At 35.0% G+C, this 18,759-nt stretch overlaps 1 protein-coding gene across 1 annotated transcript in view; it reads right to left on the bottom strand.

Moving 5' to 3' along the window:
* Positions 1 to 18,759, bottom strand: part of sema4ba (sema domain, immunoglobulin domain (Ig), transmembrane domain (TM) and short cytoplasmic domain, (semaphorin) 4Ba) — an 81,281-nt gene that overhangs the window by 38,054 nt on the left and 24,468 nt on the right. The window contains exon 2 of the mRNA XM_083552658.1: positions 8,348 to 8,737. Within this exon, the coding sequence (XP_083408784.1) occupies positions 8,348 to 8,513 (166 nt within the window). The 5' untranslated portion in view covers positions 8,514 to 8,737. The remainder of the gene's footprint in view (positions 1 to 8,347; positions 8,738 to 18,759) is intronic.

Genomic DNA, 18,759 nt, shown 5'->3' with positions numbered 1-18,759 from the left:
GAATGAAGGATACTGTACTGGAGTACTGTTAAGTTTAATTAAGATGGTTTATTTATGGTCACTGAAGTACAAGTATGTTTATTTGAAATGGTCAATTTACGTTTACTAACTTCACATGTATGTTTATTTTCAAAATTTAGGAATTTATGTGTTCCCCAGGCTACCAGCAGCTGTGAGATGTCGGTGTTAATTTTAAAATAAAAAATGTTTATATTATACAAAACACTAGGAACCAGTGGACTTTTCTTGATTTTAAGTAAAATAAAAGAGTATTGCAATAAATAGTTTTTTTTTTTGTTTCTTCTTAACCTCTTACTGTTCCTATTGCCTAAACATAGAATAACAAAAAACACTTTTATGTGTTAAGCCATCAGAACCAAACCGAACCGAAAACCGTGGTTATAAAACCGAGGTATGTATTAAACCGTGGGCTAACTGTATTGTTGCATCCCTACTGTTAACATAGAAGGTGGCACTGTGGGATGTAACTCCAACATAAATAAGCTATACTGAAAAATCAATTATGAAAAAGAATAAAGACATGCCCTCTTATTTTCCTAATCATCATACATTTTTCATTTAATTTCACATTTAAAGATGTTTATATTTAAGCTGTGTTTAAAGAGGCACCAGACTAGGGCAAAACAAACCAGACTACAAGTTAAACACAATCTGGTGACAAAGAGACCATATATGATGAGCCATTATTAGATCTTGTTTGTTTACTTTTTCCATACACTTAATAAATGTCATATACTTCTAAAACCTGTAAATAAAATACAATAAACACATACACAACATTTTCACTAATAAAGTGAACTTTTAAAAAGGCTCCATCAATACCCTTCAAGACAAACTTTAACAGATTGAACAAGTCGCAAAGATAAACTTTTTCATTTTTCACACCCCTGCTTGGTAAAATTTTACTGACATTTTAGTACTATTTGCATTCTCTGGATGTTACTTCAGTGTTTCTAAATTTGTTTCTCTTAAAGAAAGGTCAAGGTGATGACCAAAATCCTCAAAATGTAATCTGATCACATAAATTTGCTGAACTTAGACCTGACTGACTGAAGCAACCCCCAGATCATAACACTGCCCCATAGGATTGTACAGTAGGCTCTAGGCATGATATGTGCATCATTTCATCTGTTTTCTCATTGATCTTATCACTATGCTGCCTATGCACTATTGAATAGCCACACGAATAAGTAGTTTTCTTAATGCTGTTTAGTCCCAATCTCTAAACATAAACTGTGAGTTCAAACATAGCTGAGTTCATAGTGAGTCAAAAGGCAAATATTTTGACCCCTTTGAAGTACAGTTACATCTTTTCCAAAAACAAGGGGTTAAATAACCTGAAAGCTAAAACATATTAAATGCTGCAGACATGATCTAATTTTTATAAAGCGCACCTTAAAAGAAAAACAGAGAATAACTAGCACCACGATATGTCAATCCAAATTCACTTTGCTTCCAGCACATTCTAAAAATCAACAATCAATCCAATTTAGTCTTCACCTTCAGCTGCTATGATATAAAGAAAAAGAAACAAATCATAACTATTAACATCTTTTTATATTTTAGAAATTATGTAACAAATAATTAGCATTTTGCTGCACAATTAATCCTGAGGTTTAATGCATATTAACCAGAGCTGGGCACAATTATGGTTCTTATCTGGCCACCAGATGAAGAGCAGATTTTGTAAATCGAAAGTTCATGTTGTAAAATACATTATTACTGATCAGGAGTTTAAATGAATTCTATGTTGGTTTTTTGTGCACAAGCATGAATAGGAACCCCAGAGCCCGATTCTAGTGAGACTGCATCAGATAGTGTTGGATCCCACCTGGAAACTAACGTTATCAGTTAGACTACTTTTTTTTTTTTTTTAAGTTATATCACACCAAAGGGATGTCTAATGAACTGAAAAAATGTAGGAAAGAATGTATGGTGTTTCAAACCTTGAAACAACTTTCAAAGACTTTCAGAGCATGCAATGTGCTTGTTGTGCAAAAAGTCATGGTGCCTCAAATGTATTGAGATCAAGTTTCAATCTGTCGTAATCTACTGAACACAGAAGTACAGAGACACACACTGTTTTCAAATCAGAGTTCATGAGTTCATTGTAAAATTGGTATTATGCTCCAGATCTTGAGCAATAGTCGACTGGCATGACATGATGGCAAGCAACAAAAACTAAGCCTACAAAGAAAATGCCTACATAATCCTTTGGTAAATGATGCAGTCTTTGCCTAGAGAACACAGCATTGTGGAAACATGTTTTCTCTGCTCATGTATGTGTAACTCAGCTACTCAAACACTCAGCTCATCAGACTGTCATAGCACTAAGGTTAATACTGCAAATTACTGACTGGCTTAAACCAGGGTGTTCCATGCAGTCGTAAATGATCGTCTGTCTTTTTGTACATCTTCGGGCAAAAAAGAAGAAACTTAAATGCTGGATAAATATTATCGGAATGCATTGAAAACTTTCAGAAACTTCAATCCCCTATGAAGTATTTATTCTTAGACTGCTGCAGGTTTTGTCATAGCATGTCTGAGGACTGCAGCTAAAAAACAGCTACCCCAAAACAGCCAACATGTAGACACACTTGAAGCAGCAGTCACATCAAAAAACACACTCAACATCAGATAGACACATACAGTTCCGGTCAACATTTTGTGACACATGCATGTTCCTTTTGTGTATATGCAACAACTTTGACCAAACAAATAAATGTATTTTCAGATGTTGGTACAAAAACGTGATAAACATTTAAACTTCAGTGAAAAATCTTCCGTCAGGACAACAACGGCTTTACACACTCTTGGCGTCTAGACAGTTTGTTTTTCCAAGCATTCAGCAAGAATACTTTGCCATGCCCCTTTAAAACTTGGTGTTCTTAGCGAGTTGGATATTTCTTTTCAGCCTTGTGATCCAGTTCATCTCAGAGCAGTTCATTAGAATTTAGGTCTTGTTGTATGGTGAAGTTGGTTGCAAATAGCTACAGTCCAGATGGAATTGCAGGACCCTGAATTATGGAAGGTAGCCATGTTGGTTTAGTATATTCTTTCACCTGGAATAAGTCTAAGATCTCACCTCCATGCTTGACTGTGGGTGTAAGCAGTCTGGTAACAACATCGTTCATGTTCTCTGTCTTACATAAGTTCTTCTTAGTGCCAAAAATGTAAATTTTGGAATTATCTGTACACAGAACTTTCTTCCAACTATTTACTATCCAATTCCTGTGTGTTTTGGCTTTTAATACATACTTTTCTGCATTTAAACAAAGGCAACATGCATATGTCTCAAAAACAATAAAAATCTGTTTCCAAACTTACATACATCCATACCACATTAAAATCAAGAAGCACTATTTAGTCAATAGACAGAAGGCAATGAATAAACTGGTTGTGCATAAATTTGAGAGTTTAACCACTGAACAATAATTAACCCAGTACAATAATGTAGCAAAGGAAACCATCAGAAAATTTCTTTAAAATCCCACAAATAGTGATATTTACAACACCAGCAATTACTGGGCATGTATTTTCACATTTACAGTGGCTATAAAAATACTACACACCACTGTTAAAAATGCATCCAACACTATGGAAGCAAATAATAAAAATAAATAAATAATGATGAATAATAATTAAATATATACAGTATATTACTATAATAAAAATATATATTTTTAGGGTTTAGAAATTGTTAAATGCATCCCCATTGAAGGAAAATCAGGGATTCAATTTAGTTTAATAAAGAAGTGTTGTTGTTTTTTTGGGAATGAGCAAATTATCCCATGGCATATTTGATGCTCATTTGTGGTTGTTAGTCATTCTTCCTCTCAGTAAGCCTATGTATATATGTGTGAGTGTGGGTGCGTGTATATGTGTGTATATGTGTGTAAACGAGCCTAAGTGTACAACAATTTGTGGTTTAATAAATATTATGTTGGTGCAAATAATTTTATATTTCGGTCTAGAAGCCTTTTTGATTTCCTAAACCTTACGATAAAATAAGAGGGTAACCTGAAAAACAAAAACTGGTACTGAACAACATCAAATATTTGAATGGTTCATGAAATATTACCTCTTAGATTTTGTGGTAGCCCTCTGCTTAAAATTAAAATCATGTACATGCTTTATATTTTTTTTTGCAGGGAATGGCTTAAGCAATCAACTGTCCTGCAATTGGCTAATTCTGGGTACATTCAAAAGTCCCATTATAAAAGGGTGTAACCGTTTGTGCATAATTCTTTTCTTTTTCTATCTCTAAAATATTATAAGTTGATGATAATAATAATAAGAAGAAGCTATAATTGCTCGAATATGTTGCTTGCTGCAATAATAAAACAAATAACAGGGGTGTGTAAAAGTACATAATTAAAATAATTTTTCAATTTACAATTCCTTATACAGGCCAAGAGGCCTACCCAAACACTCAAACAACCAACTGACAAAAACGAATACAAAGGAAAGATTGCACAGGCTTACACCAGGATAAAGGACAAGACCAATGAAAAGAATTTGAAGGAAAGAACAGAAAAGATAAGACATATGATGTATGTGGTTATAAAATACTACAATACAATAAAATTTACAGGACCTGTTTTTACCAAGAAATGGCAGGTGAAAGGGATTATACTTCTTAAAAACCAAAAAAACGTGCACAGACAGGCATAATTCCTGTTTTTTTTTCCCCCGTTTTTTAATCCATGATTGTGAGGGTGGGAATTTTGGCAGCACAAGAAGATTTTATTGTCTAACCTGTCTAACATGGAAAAGCACAGCCTGAGTAAAGCAACTGTATTAATGTAAAGACTTTAAACATTTCAAAATAAAGTTACAATTTAAACTAAACAAGCCCCTGGAAAAAACAACCACCATATTTCTAAAGAATGATTATCATGATAGGTAAAAGGCAAAACACATCTGACTTATCTGTCCACATTGACATTTTTGGCTCTAACAGAAGAACTTATGTGAGACAGAGAACAAGAGAGAAAATGTTACCAGACTGCCTCACACCCACAGTCAAACATGGAGGTGGACGCTTAATGGTTGAAGTTGAAGACTTATTTCGGGTAAAAGTAATACTGAACTAAAATGCCTTATATTCAATACTTCAACACCATGCAATTACATCTTAACTATAGCTAATTGGAACTAACTTTACTATATAACAAAACAATGACCCAAAGCATACATTTAAACCCCAATTGCAAACAGTTAGCTGGAGTGTTATCCATCCTGCTATAACACCAGACTTAAATTCTATTGAACTGCTTTGGAATAAACTGGATTGCAAAATTAGAAAGAAATCTCCAACTAGAGAAGAACAACACTGGCAACTTTTACAAAAAGCATGGCAAAGTATTTCAGCTGAATGTTTGGAGAAACTGACTGTTCAGCTGGCAAGAACATGTATAGCAGTTATTCATGCTAAGGAGGATTTTTCAACAAAAATTTTTTTTTATACAATAATCTATATGTACTTCACATATACACATACAGATACCTCGTAATGACAAAGTTAAAACAGAATTCTAGAAATGTCTGCACATTTATTTTTAATAAAAGTTTTTTAAAAAAATCATGTACATAAGTATTCAGACAGTTTACTCAGTGCTTAGTTGAAGCACATTTGGACAGCATTTACAGCCCTTGAGGCAATTTGGGTATGAAGCAACAAGTTTTTCACACTTTTCAGGCTTCCAGTTGTGCAAGAGTTCTGGTTGGCTTCTTCAATTTAAGAATTATAGCGGGCACTGTGCAGTAGAAAATTTCGTAGCCTTCTCCAGATCTGTGCCTTGCTACAAACCTGTCTCAGAGCTCTGCAGGCAGTTTCGTTGACGCTGACATGCATTGTCAGCTGTGAGGCATCCTATAATGAGGTGTGTACCTTATCAAATCATGTCCAATCAATATACTTTTTAACAGGTAGACTCTAATAAAGGTGTAGAAACATCTCAGCAATGAAATAGAGAAGTCAGAGTCACCTGAGCTCATGTTCAAGTGTTTCTGAAAAGGATCTGAATACTTATGTACACATATTTCAAGTTTTTTAATTTATTTAAATGTACAGTTTTGTAATTGTAAAATTTATAAAAAATTTTAAATTTAGACAATGTGAACTGAACACCATTCCAGGTGACTTATAAGATAATGGCATTAGTTTGCCAATTTGGACAATCTAAAATATAAAACAAATTCTGGGTTGTTTAACACTTTTTTTGTTTACTAAATATTCTATATGTGTTTTTCCATAGTTTTGATGTCTTTAGTATAAATGTACAATATTCAAAATGATAAAAATAAAGAAAAAAACGAAAAGGTGTGTCTGGATTTTTGATTGGTACTGTGCGTGCACGCAATATATATATATATATAAATCTAAAGGGGTGTAATGGTACACAAAATTTCCGTATGGTTAGAAACGCAAAACAAAATTGTCCTTTCAAAAAAAAATTATAAACGTAGTTTATTATTAGTTTACAGTTAAAGTTGACATTTTAAAATTTTTCTATTAAAATAATATTTTTAATTATATTTTATTTTTAATTAGGTTATATTGATTACATTTCGTAATAAATTAAAATTGCACAAATTAAACTGATAAAATTAAATAAATGGAAAAGTGTATTTAAATATTTACATTTGTAATATGTATGTAAGTGTGTGTGTTAATATTGACATTTTATATTTTATTTTCTAAAGCTATGTTCCCGCATATATTACAAAAATGTCTTCATTTCTTCCAACCTTCATTCATTTACTCCATCAATATGCAGAATTGTCAGATTTTCTCCTTTTAAGAGAAACTCTTGAAGCTGGACACATTTTTATCTGTCTCGAAATGTACCTTAAATTTACACTTTTCAATTTTTTATTACTCTAATGAACATGGGCATGGCAAGACACAATTTTCTTGGTTCTCCTCACAAGGGTGTCAACACATGCTTGACAGCATCTGAGCCAGTCAAGTTTATCTTAGTCTCATCAGACCACAGGACATGGTTCCAGTAATTAATGCTCTTGGACAGGTTGTCTTCAGCAAACTGTTTGCAGGCTTTCTTGTCAGCCAGCTTCAGAAGAGTCTATTTCAAGGGCCGATGGCCATGCAAACAGACACACAGACTGCTATAATACAAGATACTGTACCACAAATTGCAAAATATTTAATCCTAGCTATAAGAGAAAAGTGGCAGAACAGTGCACTGTAGCTTACTGTGTATGGCTGAGTGCCCTGTTCACCGCTGACCGAAAGGCTAACATTTTAACTCAGGTAAAAGTGAAATTTCTGAATTAAATTAGAAAAATTCTAATGTAAAGATTATTAAAGTTTTAATAATTATTAAACATGTAAAATATTGTTAAAGATTTAATCATTTTTAGTGTCATGTAAAACAAAGTTTTGATAAATTTACTGTGTGGAATGTTTTTTTATTTTACTTTTTAATATATTTGTGTCGTGTCTGCTGCTGTCATTAAGGTAGAAAAAATAGGAAACATATGTAATAAAACATAGAAAATGCAACACATGACATTAATAATGTTTTAAAATTTCTTTAAAAATTAGAAACATTCGAAAACATTATTATGCAGTTATACACTATTCATGGGTTATAATTGTTGTTTGATAGTTTTCTGTAATCTGATTATCCAAAAGTATATCCTATTCTTTGTTTTAGAAGACGAATGCACACCAATCCTTATTGCCAACATTTCTATAACATTAACTAAATGTACAATGGAACCAGAGACAGCTAAAACTAGCATTTTTTTTACCCAGGTGTAGCCTATACAGCAGAGAATAAACCTAAAAAACTAAATCTGTCTTTATGTACAAACTCTCACATTTTCTGTATAGTGGATGTGTCTTGAATTTATGTCAAGTCCCTTGTTCTAGGATACACCTGGTTTTACCAGTTTGTTAATACACTAATCATTTTAGCTAAGCACTTTGTCCAGACAAATCATGCTAAACTCAGCCCCCTGTTTCACAAAAAAACAATTGCCAAACCTTTGCTTTCAGATCATTGTCATTTCTATATAGCATCAATCTAAAACTAAGATTGCCCGAATCAGACAAAAAGAAGTGTCACCATGCATATCAAACTATCTAACTGCTGAAACCTAGAAGAAAATTTTGCAAATAATTAATTAAGGTCAACTTAAAAACATGTTTTTTAAGTCATGGAAAGCTGGTTCAAAAACAGCAAATGTAAAGACATCATAAATATTTAACAATTTCAGCTTTGCATTTATCTTCTCAAATGTGGGATAAAGTGCATACAGTCAGAAGAATTTTAATGAATCTGTGTGTTGTTCTTACCATATACAAAGCTTAGGCGTGGTGTGACATCATCCTCAGCTCTTTGCACTGAAGCAGCCATGTAAAAGATTGTCAGAAAAAAAGGGGAATAGGCTGAGAAAGACTGCCATACCACGCTTGCCATCCTTATGCCACGTTTTGCAAAATGTATGTCCTTCATGAACATTCAAGAGCTTAGGGAATACATGTATAAGATTCACATTCCTTCTTTCCTGTAAAGTTCCTTCTCTGGAAATGTACTAAAGCACTGAATGGTAGAGTTGTGTGTGTTGTTGATAAAATGCTTAAACTTAGAATTCAACACGTCGTCTTTCCACATACAAATACATCTCCAAAAAGTGGCAGTCTACTCATGTCAGCCTCCATGTGTTTACAGCACCTCAAAAGCCCCTGCAAATAGAACAAAAGACAAAATTCAGGTCAGTCACATCACAAAGTGGGATTTTTCTATTTTTCATCCATTAGGCATGCCTTAAAAAATGAAATATTCTCTTAAATGACTGACTTGTAGCATGATAGCCATGATATGAATAGAATATAGCACTTTAAAGGTGGTATAGCACTTTTTTGGTCTCATCTGACCACATGACTGTCTCCCATGACTCCTCTGGATCATCCAAATGGTCATTGGCAAACTTAAGACGTGCCTGGACATGTGCTGGTTTAAGCAGGGAAACCTTCCGTGCCATGCATGATTTCAAACCATGACGTCTTAGTGTATTACCAACAGTAACCTTGGAAACGGTAGTCTCAGCTCTTTTCAGGTCATTGACCAGCTCCTCCCGTGTAGTTCTGGGCTGATTTCTCACCTTCCTTAGGATCATTGAGACCCCACGAGGTGAGATCTTGCATGGAGCCCCAGTCCGAGGGAGATTGACAGTCATGTTTAGCTTCTTCCATTTTCTAATGATTGCTCCAACAGTGGACCTTTTTTCACCAAGCTGCTTGGCAATTTCCCCGTAGCCCTTTCCAGCCTTGTGGAGGTGTACAATTTTGTCTCTAGTGTCTTTGGACAGCTCTTTGGTCTTGGCCATGTTAGTAGTTGGATTCTTACTGATTGTATGGGGTGGACAGGTGTCTTTATGCAGCTAACGACATCAAACAGGTGCATCTAATTTAGGATAATAAATGTAGTGGAGGTGGACATTTTAAAGGCAGACTAACAGGTCTTTGAGGGTCAGAATTCTAGCTGATAGACAGGTGTTCATATACTTATTTGCAGCTGTATCATACAAATAAATAGTTTAAAAATCATATATTGTGATTTCTGGATTTTTTTTTTTAGATTATGTCTCTCACAGTGGACATGCACCTACGATGACGGTTTCAGACCCCTCCATGATTTCTAAGTGGAGGAACTTGCAAAATAGCAGGGTGTTCAAATACTTATTTTCCTCACTGAAATAGGTGTATTTTGTTCACCTCATTGACTATAAGAAAAAAAAATATTTATAGGGGGGGGGGGGAGACGATGACAGGCATTTAAAAAGTAAGACAAAGCCTAAAACAAGACGAACTAGATTAATGTGCAGTTTTTTGACATAGTGTAATCCACAACGTAAATATGTTGTGAATAGCATAACCCGCAATAAACAAATGTGTAAGCGCTTTTTTTTATGATTAATTTAGTGCTGAAAATGACTTGTTATTATTAGTAGTAGTAACACCATTAGTATCTACATCTGTGATCACTTTCTGAAATCTACCCTGCATTTATGCAATTTATATAAAGAGTCAATGAAAAAAATCAGTGTACAAATTAGTGAATGAATCATTTTGGTGAACAGAATCAGAAGAATCAAATCAATGGGAGAAAAAATAATAAATTGCCACTATTAAACACAAAAAAACACACGCACACGCGCGCACACACGCACGCACGCACGCACGCACGCAAACTTGATTAGCAACATCTGTACTTGTATACAGTTATCAAACCAGCCAATCATGTGGCAGTAATGCAATGCATATAATCATGGAAACATTATACACAGATGGGGTAAAAGAATGATCTGTGACTTTAACAAAATCATGGTTGTTTGTGAAAGATGTGTTTGTTTGAGAATCTGTTGCATATATCTCAATAAAATGTATGCATTATTTATGTTAATTATGTTCTCAACATCATATGGGTACTAACTGTTATTAATTAAAGTGTTACTTTAATTATTATCTATTTGGGTGAAACAAATATATTAACTGTTCTCACTGGAACTTACATCATAAAGAATATCCATTAGAGTTAGCCACAAAAAAATGCAAAGAATTCTTTTTTATATCACATCACTGGATAAGGCTTCTATATACAGTAGTTAGTACTTTCCATATCCAGTACATCAGTAATCTTAACCAATAATTTCCATTAAAGTTGCAAAACTAGCCATTTCAGTGTGTGAATTAATATAATCCAATTCTGCCCACTTGAAGTTGGAGATTCAGTATCAAGTCAAATGCTAATGGAGAGGACTGCTTTTACAATACTGCACAAGTTACGAATAGACAGGTCTTTAAACCATTATCTAGCCTGAAGCAAACTAGAAAAAACACTGTTCATAAGCATCTCTATTTGTATGAAAAATATTTTTATATTTTAAGCAAATTAGCAAAAATTTTAATGGAATGCAGACATGGTAAGCCACACATTCACAGGTATGCTACAGTCATGGCCTGACAAGCAATTACAAAAAACATCTATATTTAGGGGATTTAAAAGCTCACTGAAAAATGTTTATGCATATTATTGGAAAACTTACATCAACATTTGTAAGCCATGAAAGTTTTACTAAACGAATTCAGATGCTGATAAGCATTCACTACAGTTTACCCCAAGGAATCATAGGCATGCAGAGCTAACAGTGTAAAACTAGTTAAAACAGACAAATTTGACAAAAAGTTCTTAAAATTTATAAGAGAAATTACAAAAGTTGTTTTTGACCATAGGTGGTGTGGTCATTCAACTTTTTGGGGACATTAGGGTCAGATCCTATGCATTTAATAACCTGATTTGAAGACAAACCTTAAAATCATGTGAACCACACTAAAATCACGTGAACCACACACCAAACAAAATTTTGAGAAGTAGCAAAAACAGTAGCATATATGACATTGTAATTTTAACTTTTGAGAAGAAAATTGATGGCCCGTGGACTTATTTGTAAGATTTATTTTTAAGTAGTTGAAAAGAAGGCTTTGGGCTCATGATCATTTTAATAGATATCAATCAGTGTTTTAGTAATTAACATAATTCTATTGATGATAATTATAATCATAGTACTTTGGATCTTAAGTACATTTAAAGGCAAATACTTTTGTACATTTACTCAAGTGAAAGGTTAAAGGGAGCACTTTTACTGGAGTCACATTTTACCTTATGTCTCTGTACATTTACTCAAGTACCCGCTTTGTTTACTTCATCCACCACTCTTCAGCTATAGCCTCACTTTCTGTTTGCCAGCTTTGCAGTCAGACTCGTTGGCACATTATTGGCAAACCGTTTAAAATATGACAAAATCATTTGATATAATCCAAGATGGCAAAAAATCTAATCAGGTAAAAATCGATCCAGGCAGCACCTCAAATGAATCAGCTTCAAATCATACAAAATATGATTAGTGTCATGTAGCGAAAGTGGATGCAAGTGCTGGGTAAAAATGCCTTACGGGCAGGAATGGATCATTAAATTATGTTGTTGCAACTGGCCTTAACCAAGCCCTAAATTAATTTTTTTCAAGCCAAGTATTTTGTACTTTGCCGTAGCTGAAAAATAAAATACATCCTATGTGTGTAACAGAAAGCTGATTGGCTGTTGCATGTTGGTCTCATTTAATAGAATAGCCTTTATTTTTTCACATATATATTACAGCACAGTGAAATTATTTCCTCACATATAGCTTGCTTGAAAGCTGGGGTCAAATCGCAGGGTCAGCGGATACGGTGCCCTGGAGCACAGAGGGTTAAGGGCTTTGGTCAAGGGCCCAAGAGTGAAAGCTTGGCGATATCGAGGCTTGAACCCCCGACCTTCCGATCAGTAACCCAGCACCTTAACCACTGCGCTACCACTCTACATTTGTAGTCGGAATACAGCGAATTATATTTGGACTACTGAAAAAAAGAACTAAAACACCATGGAAACAAACACAAAACATTCTAGTGCCAAAGAAGCATTTCAGTGAGCATCAGAGATAGTGTTACCTGGACGTCAGGAAATAAGAAATGTTTAAAATTATTTAAGACTTAGAACAGCAAATTTAATATTAGGTATCCTTTTTATGTCTTTTCTCTTTAATTAATTGCCACAATATAGATTTCTACAGTAGTTATAATACAAATAATAATAAACCTAAGACTCTGTACTCTCCATTCCACTGCACAAGACAACTTATGGTCTAAAGCACACCAATAAGGCAAGAACTGTTACAAACACAGGCACACCTGTGAAGTAAAAACCATTCCAGGCAATTACCTCGTGAATCTGAAGAAAGAATGCCATGGGTGTGTAAAACAGTCAACACAGCTAAATGTAGCTACATTGGACAATCTAAAATATTCTGGGCGGTTTAACACTTCTTTGTTTACTATATAATGTCATCAGTGTTAATGTACAATGTTGAAAACTAAAATAAAGAAAAATCACTGAAGGGGAAGGTGTGTCCAAACTAGTAGTGTACACACATGAATCAAACAGGAAGATACAGCTTTGTACAAAAAGAAGGCATGAACGTAAGACAATATGAAGTGGAGACATTACATGAATGAAAACAAACAAGTGGCACAGAACCAATGAGGAGACAGTGTAGAAAATTAAACAAACACACATGGCAATAAAATGTGGAAGCAATCCAGCTTTCGTTAGGCAATGCTCTGAATGTCGCAGGGGTATCTTTTTTTTTTATATATACAAAATATTTAAGCAGACACCATTATCGAGTGTGACAGACATTTATCTCATTTACACAACTGAGCAGTTAAGAGTCCTTAGTTCAAGAATGTCAGTTTGGCAGTTAATTGAAAGTACACTTGCTAGGTTAGCACTTGAAGATAGAACATGCAGAATATATAGCAAAGCCTACATTAAAAAAAATAGAAAAACACTCTTGAAACTAGCAATAAGATTAGTAAAGCAATGGAAGCATCCAATCATGGAACAAAGCTCATCTCAAAAGCCTAGCACACATGGTGAAAATCTAATTTTGCCTGCTAAAAGAAAAATGGTGTAATGTGTAGAGAAAAGACAGGCAAGCAGTTCAATCGGATTTCACTGTCAGATAATACAATTTAAAGAAGAATAAACGAAACTGTAGATGATGTAACTCATTTGAGAATGTCACTTTTAACCCCTTACTATTGGATGAATCTACAAATATTACAAACCCTTCTAATCTCCTTGCTCACCTATGTTTTGAACATAAATGACAAATATAAGAGGATTTCCATTTCTGTAGTGATGTGTGGCAACTATTGCCAACATGTTTTTTTAACATTATTGTATCAAGTGGAAATGAATGGTCTTAATGCATGTGTCTGAGCACAGACAGGGCAGAAGCAATGGTGCACCTCCCGCAGTATAAATCTGGAAGTAACTAAGTTACTAAGTATCAAGAGGCTGTCCACAGATACCAAGTGTCTTGGATGAGGCAAAAAATACATTTTATGAATGTATAAATATATTTTATTTATACAGAACTGTGCAAATGTTTTAGTCACTCATTTAAAAAAAACAGCAAAGTAAGAATGCTCAAATTGTATTTTTTGTTTTTGTTTTTTTATCACTTTACAAAATGTAAAGTAAGCAAACAGAAAAACAAGCTATCGATATTTAGTGTAACCACCCTTTGGCTTTCAGTTCTTTCACTTGATATAAACACTTGCACAAAGTTAGGGATTTTGTAAGATCATAGTCGGGTGTATGCTTAATCAATTATACCAAGCAGGTGTTAATGAACATCAATTAAATATTTAGATTGAAACACAGTCATTACTCTTCCAAAAGCTGGTAACCCAAACTGAGCAATCGGTTAAGAAAGTCTTTGATGATCAAAAACCCAATATTCACTTTGACTGAGCTCCAGAGATCTTGTGTGAAGATAAAACGAAGTTAAAGAAGGACAACAGCCACTGCAGTTCTTCACCAATCTGGGCTTTAGGGCAGAGTGGCTAAGCGGAAGCCTCTCTTCAGTGCAAAATCCACTGAAACCAGCTTGGAATTTGCCAACAGGCACCTGAGGGACTCTCAGACTATGTGGAAGATTAGCTGGTCTGATGAAACCAAGATTAAACTGTTCGGCCTGAATTCTAAGCATCATGTCTGGAGAAAATCAGGCACTGCTCAATACTTGCTCAAAATCATTCAAAAGTGAAGCATGGTGGTGGCTGCCTGGGACCATATTGAACCATATCTCAGAAAAAACCCTGAAAGTGACTATAGTGATTGCCAAAGGAGTATTTCAATCTTTCTATTTAAAAAAAAAAAAAAAAAAAAAAAAAAAAATGAAGACATTTCTAAAATGCTGTTTTTACTTTGTCATTTTGAGGTTTTGAGTGTAGATTAATAAGAAAGAAAAATCTATTTTAGCGATTGGAATTTCAGACTGCAACATAAAATTGTTAAAATAGTCAAGGAGGTATATCTTCTGAATAAAATATGTATATTTGTGTGTGTGTGTGTGTGTCATATTTATAAATGTATAGCATACATTTTAATAATGACAAAAAAAGACATTTGCTTTAAGTTCTCTGTAAGAAAATGGGAAAAGTTCATGTTCAGCTTCTTTCATACACTAAGGTACGATGACTTTCCTCAGGGCAGGGTGTTTACGTGAAACTTTAATTTGCTTAACAATGCACAAACTGGTTTTTTTTTTTTTTTTTTTTTTTTAATCTGACTCTAAATATTTAATTTCAGACTTTCCCATGATTATGGATGGCTTGCAATTTATTCTTTATTCATATAAAAAAAATATAAATTTATTATGTACCAAACTTAAGACTGCAATGCAAATCGGTGGCAGAGTTTCAAATCAAAGCCAAAATTAAAACAGAGTATTTACCAATTTTATCAGACTTTGGACTGGAGGAGCCTTGAGCCTTCCCATCTCATTTGTAAAACTGTTAAAGGTTAAACTCCAAAGTCAGTTGCACAACAACTCTTCAGCTCTGAGATTTTTTTTTATGCCATTTCTAACAACATTTTTATGCATAGCTGTATTTTCAGACTTTGCGACACACAAAATAAGCTTAACAGTGAGTCAGATCTTCTTCTGCAACATCTCTCTTCGGCAGGACATACAGCTCTTGGTATCTGACAAACAACATTAACCTTTACAGGTGAATCAAAGAAATTGTAAGTAATGTGTTCTAACTGGCCTACAATGAAGCAGTCTTAAAAACGTTATCATAAATGGCCAGGTTTAAAGTGCTTTCATTAATAGTGGGGGTATGCACACTATATACACTGACCAGGCATAACATTACAACCTTATATCATTATGACCACGTGGGTGAATAACTGATTATATGTTCATCAAAACCCAGCCACATCAAGACCTAGCTACTGGACCCCAGGCAGTTTGCGTATTGTCCAAAGAATTCCACAGACGATGCCATCGCCACGACCTGGCCCTCAACCACCTGGACAATAACTACACATACTGTATGTACAAAATGTATGCTGTATGCTGTTCATAGACTTCAGTTCAGTATTCAACACATTTATCCCTCAGCATCTGTTTAAGAAGCTGAGCCCACTAGGCCTGAACACCTCCCTCTGCAACTGCATAATGGACTTCCTGACTGGGAGATCTCAGGCAGTCCAGATCGGGAACAGCATCTCCAGCACCACCACACTGAGCACTGGGGCCCCTCAGGGCTGTGGGCTCAGTCCACTGCTGTTCACTCTGCTGACTCACGACTGTGTAGCAATGCACAGCTTGAACCACATCATCAAGTGCACCGATGACACGACCGTAATGGGTCTCATTAGCAAGAATGAGGAGTCATACAGAGAATAGGTGCAACAGCTAACAGCCTGGTGTTAAGCCAACAAGATGTCTCTGAACGTTGACAAAACCAAAGAGATGTTTGTTGACTTTAGGAGAGCACAGAGCGACCATTCTCCAGTGACCATCAATGGATCCTTTGTGGAGATCGTCGAGAGCACCAAATTCATTGCTGTTCATCTGGCGAAAAACTTCACCTGATCACTCAACACCAGCTCCATCACCAAGCCCTGCAGCATCTCTACTTCCTGAGAAGGCTGAGGAAAGCCCATCTCCCTCCCCCATCCTAACAACATTCTACAGATGGACCATTGAGAGCATCCTGAGCAGCTGCATTACTGCCTGGTTTGGGAACTACACAAGACCCTACAGAGGATAGTGAGGACAGCTGAGAATATCATCGAAGTCTCTCTCCCCTCTATTACGGACATTTACACTACATGCTGCAAAGCTTATTGCATTGTGGACGACTCCCCCTTCAAACACACTCTTTACCCAGTTACCTTTAGGAAAGAGGTTCCAAAGCACTCGGGCCCTCACATCCAGATTGTGCAACAGTTTTTTCCTTAAGCTATCAGGCTCCTCAACACACAGAACTGAACTGGAACTTACACGCTCACTCAACTGTGTGTAGAACAGCCCTAATTTGAAGCATATACAGTACAGCACAGTTAAATTCTTTTCTTCACATTTTTCAATTCATTGTTCGGAAGCTGGGGTCAGAGCACAGGGTCAGCCATGATACAGCACCCCTGGAGCACAGAGGGTTATGGGCCTTGCTCGAGGGGCCAGAGTGGCAGCTTGGTGATACTTGGGCTTAAACCCCTGACCCTCCGATCAGTAACCCAGCACCTTAACCACTGAGCTCCCACTCCCAGTGTATCTGAACTCAAACACACTCTATACTAATTTCATTCCATACACATCCATGTCTTCAACACAACCCATTTTATATTATTATTTTATTATAACTATATAACATGCTGTTAACATGCTCTTTTGCACACCTACTTAATTGCTGCTGTTACTGTTTTGCACTTTGTGTGTTTACATTATGTTTAGTTACAATTACACTAGTTTACAGTTCTCTTTTGCACATTGTACTGTATAACATTATACAGTATGTTTACTGGCAGCATTATTTTGTGGTCTGTGTATCTGTCCTACACTGTCGTGTTGTCTTTTGTCTTGCACTGTTTGCAATAGGTTGCACATGATGCACTTTGTGGTTTTTATATATGGGTGAAATGATAATTAAAGCTTCTTTACTTGACTTTACTTGAATCATGGCACCTGTTAGTGGGTGGGATATATAAGGCAGCAAATACAAATTTTGTCCTCAAAGTTGATGTGTTAAAAGCAGGAAAAATGGGCAAGCGTAAGTATTTAAGGGGGTTTGGCAAGGGCCAAATTGTGATGGCTAGGCACCTTGATCAGAGCATCACCAAATCTGCAGCTCTTGTGGGATTTTCCAAATTAATATTTAGTTCTTCAAGAAATAATAGTGAATTAAAGCATGGACTAATCAGAAACAAAGTGGAGATAACCTTAACACTGGATTCATTCAGATTCATGTATTAATGATGAATGCTTTAACTACATAACTAACTTGTCAGAATCAGATTCAGATATTGGATTATCAGGTAAAGTATTAATAATTAATGTATTAACACCTGCAGGTAAACAGTGACCACAATAAAACATCTTAATGACTTTGACCTGAATTTAAAAAGAGACATTTTGTTACATGTGATTTGCTTTCTAGCTGTAGTGGTGCTGGTTTAGTTGTGGTCCTGATTTACATGGATAGCTTCTCTAATACTAGTTAATTTTCTTAGAGAATTACCTGAAAGTGGAGTGAAGTGTGCCCTCCTGACCTGAATCAGGTGTACAATTAGGGAGAGCAAGAAAACTGCTCTCCCACAATGGCAGCTTATTTTTAGTGTTAACATCACATGGTATGTGTATTTAAATATATTCTAGGAACAGAGCATTTCATAATTTTGTTTAATTAATAATTATTAATAATAATATTAATAATGTTTCCATAAACATATCCCTCAGTTGTGAGTTCTGTGTAGCTTCTCAAAATTAAATATTTTTTACATTTCCTACACTGAACAGAAACAATCATACTAAGTATACATTTTGTCAATCAAATATTTTCTCAAATGTCTTCTATTTGGTTTATTGCATAATGAGGTGTGAACTAATCAAGAAAATGCAACAAAATCACTTACATTTCAGTATTTGGACTTTATGTCCTCATTGTTCAAGAAGTTAGATGAAAATGCAAATTGAAAATTTTTTTCACAGCTCATATGTTAGTTGATTTGTTTGAACTTTTATCTTTGGTTATTGTATTAGGTTAAATTGTACAGATCCCATCTGTAGTCTTTGGTATGTTCAGTAATACTT

The sequence above is a fragment of the Silurus aristotelis genome, assembly GCF_946808225.1.
Source record: "Silurus aristotelis genome assembly, chromosome: 10".
NCBI classification, from domain to species: Eukaryota; Metazoa; Chordata; class Actinopteri; order Siluriformes; family Siluridae; genus Silurus; species Silurus aristotelis.
The sequence above is the reverse complement of the archived record's forward strand: the minus strand, read 5'-3'. Positions and strand labels throughout refer to the sequence as shown.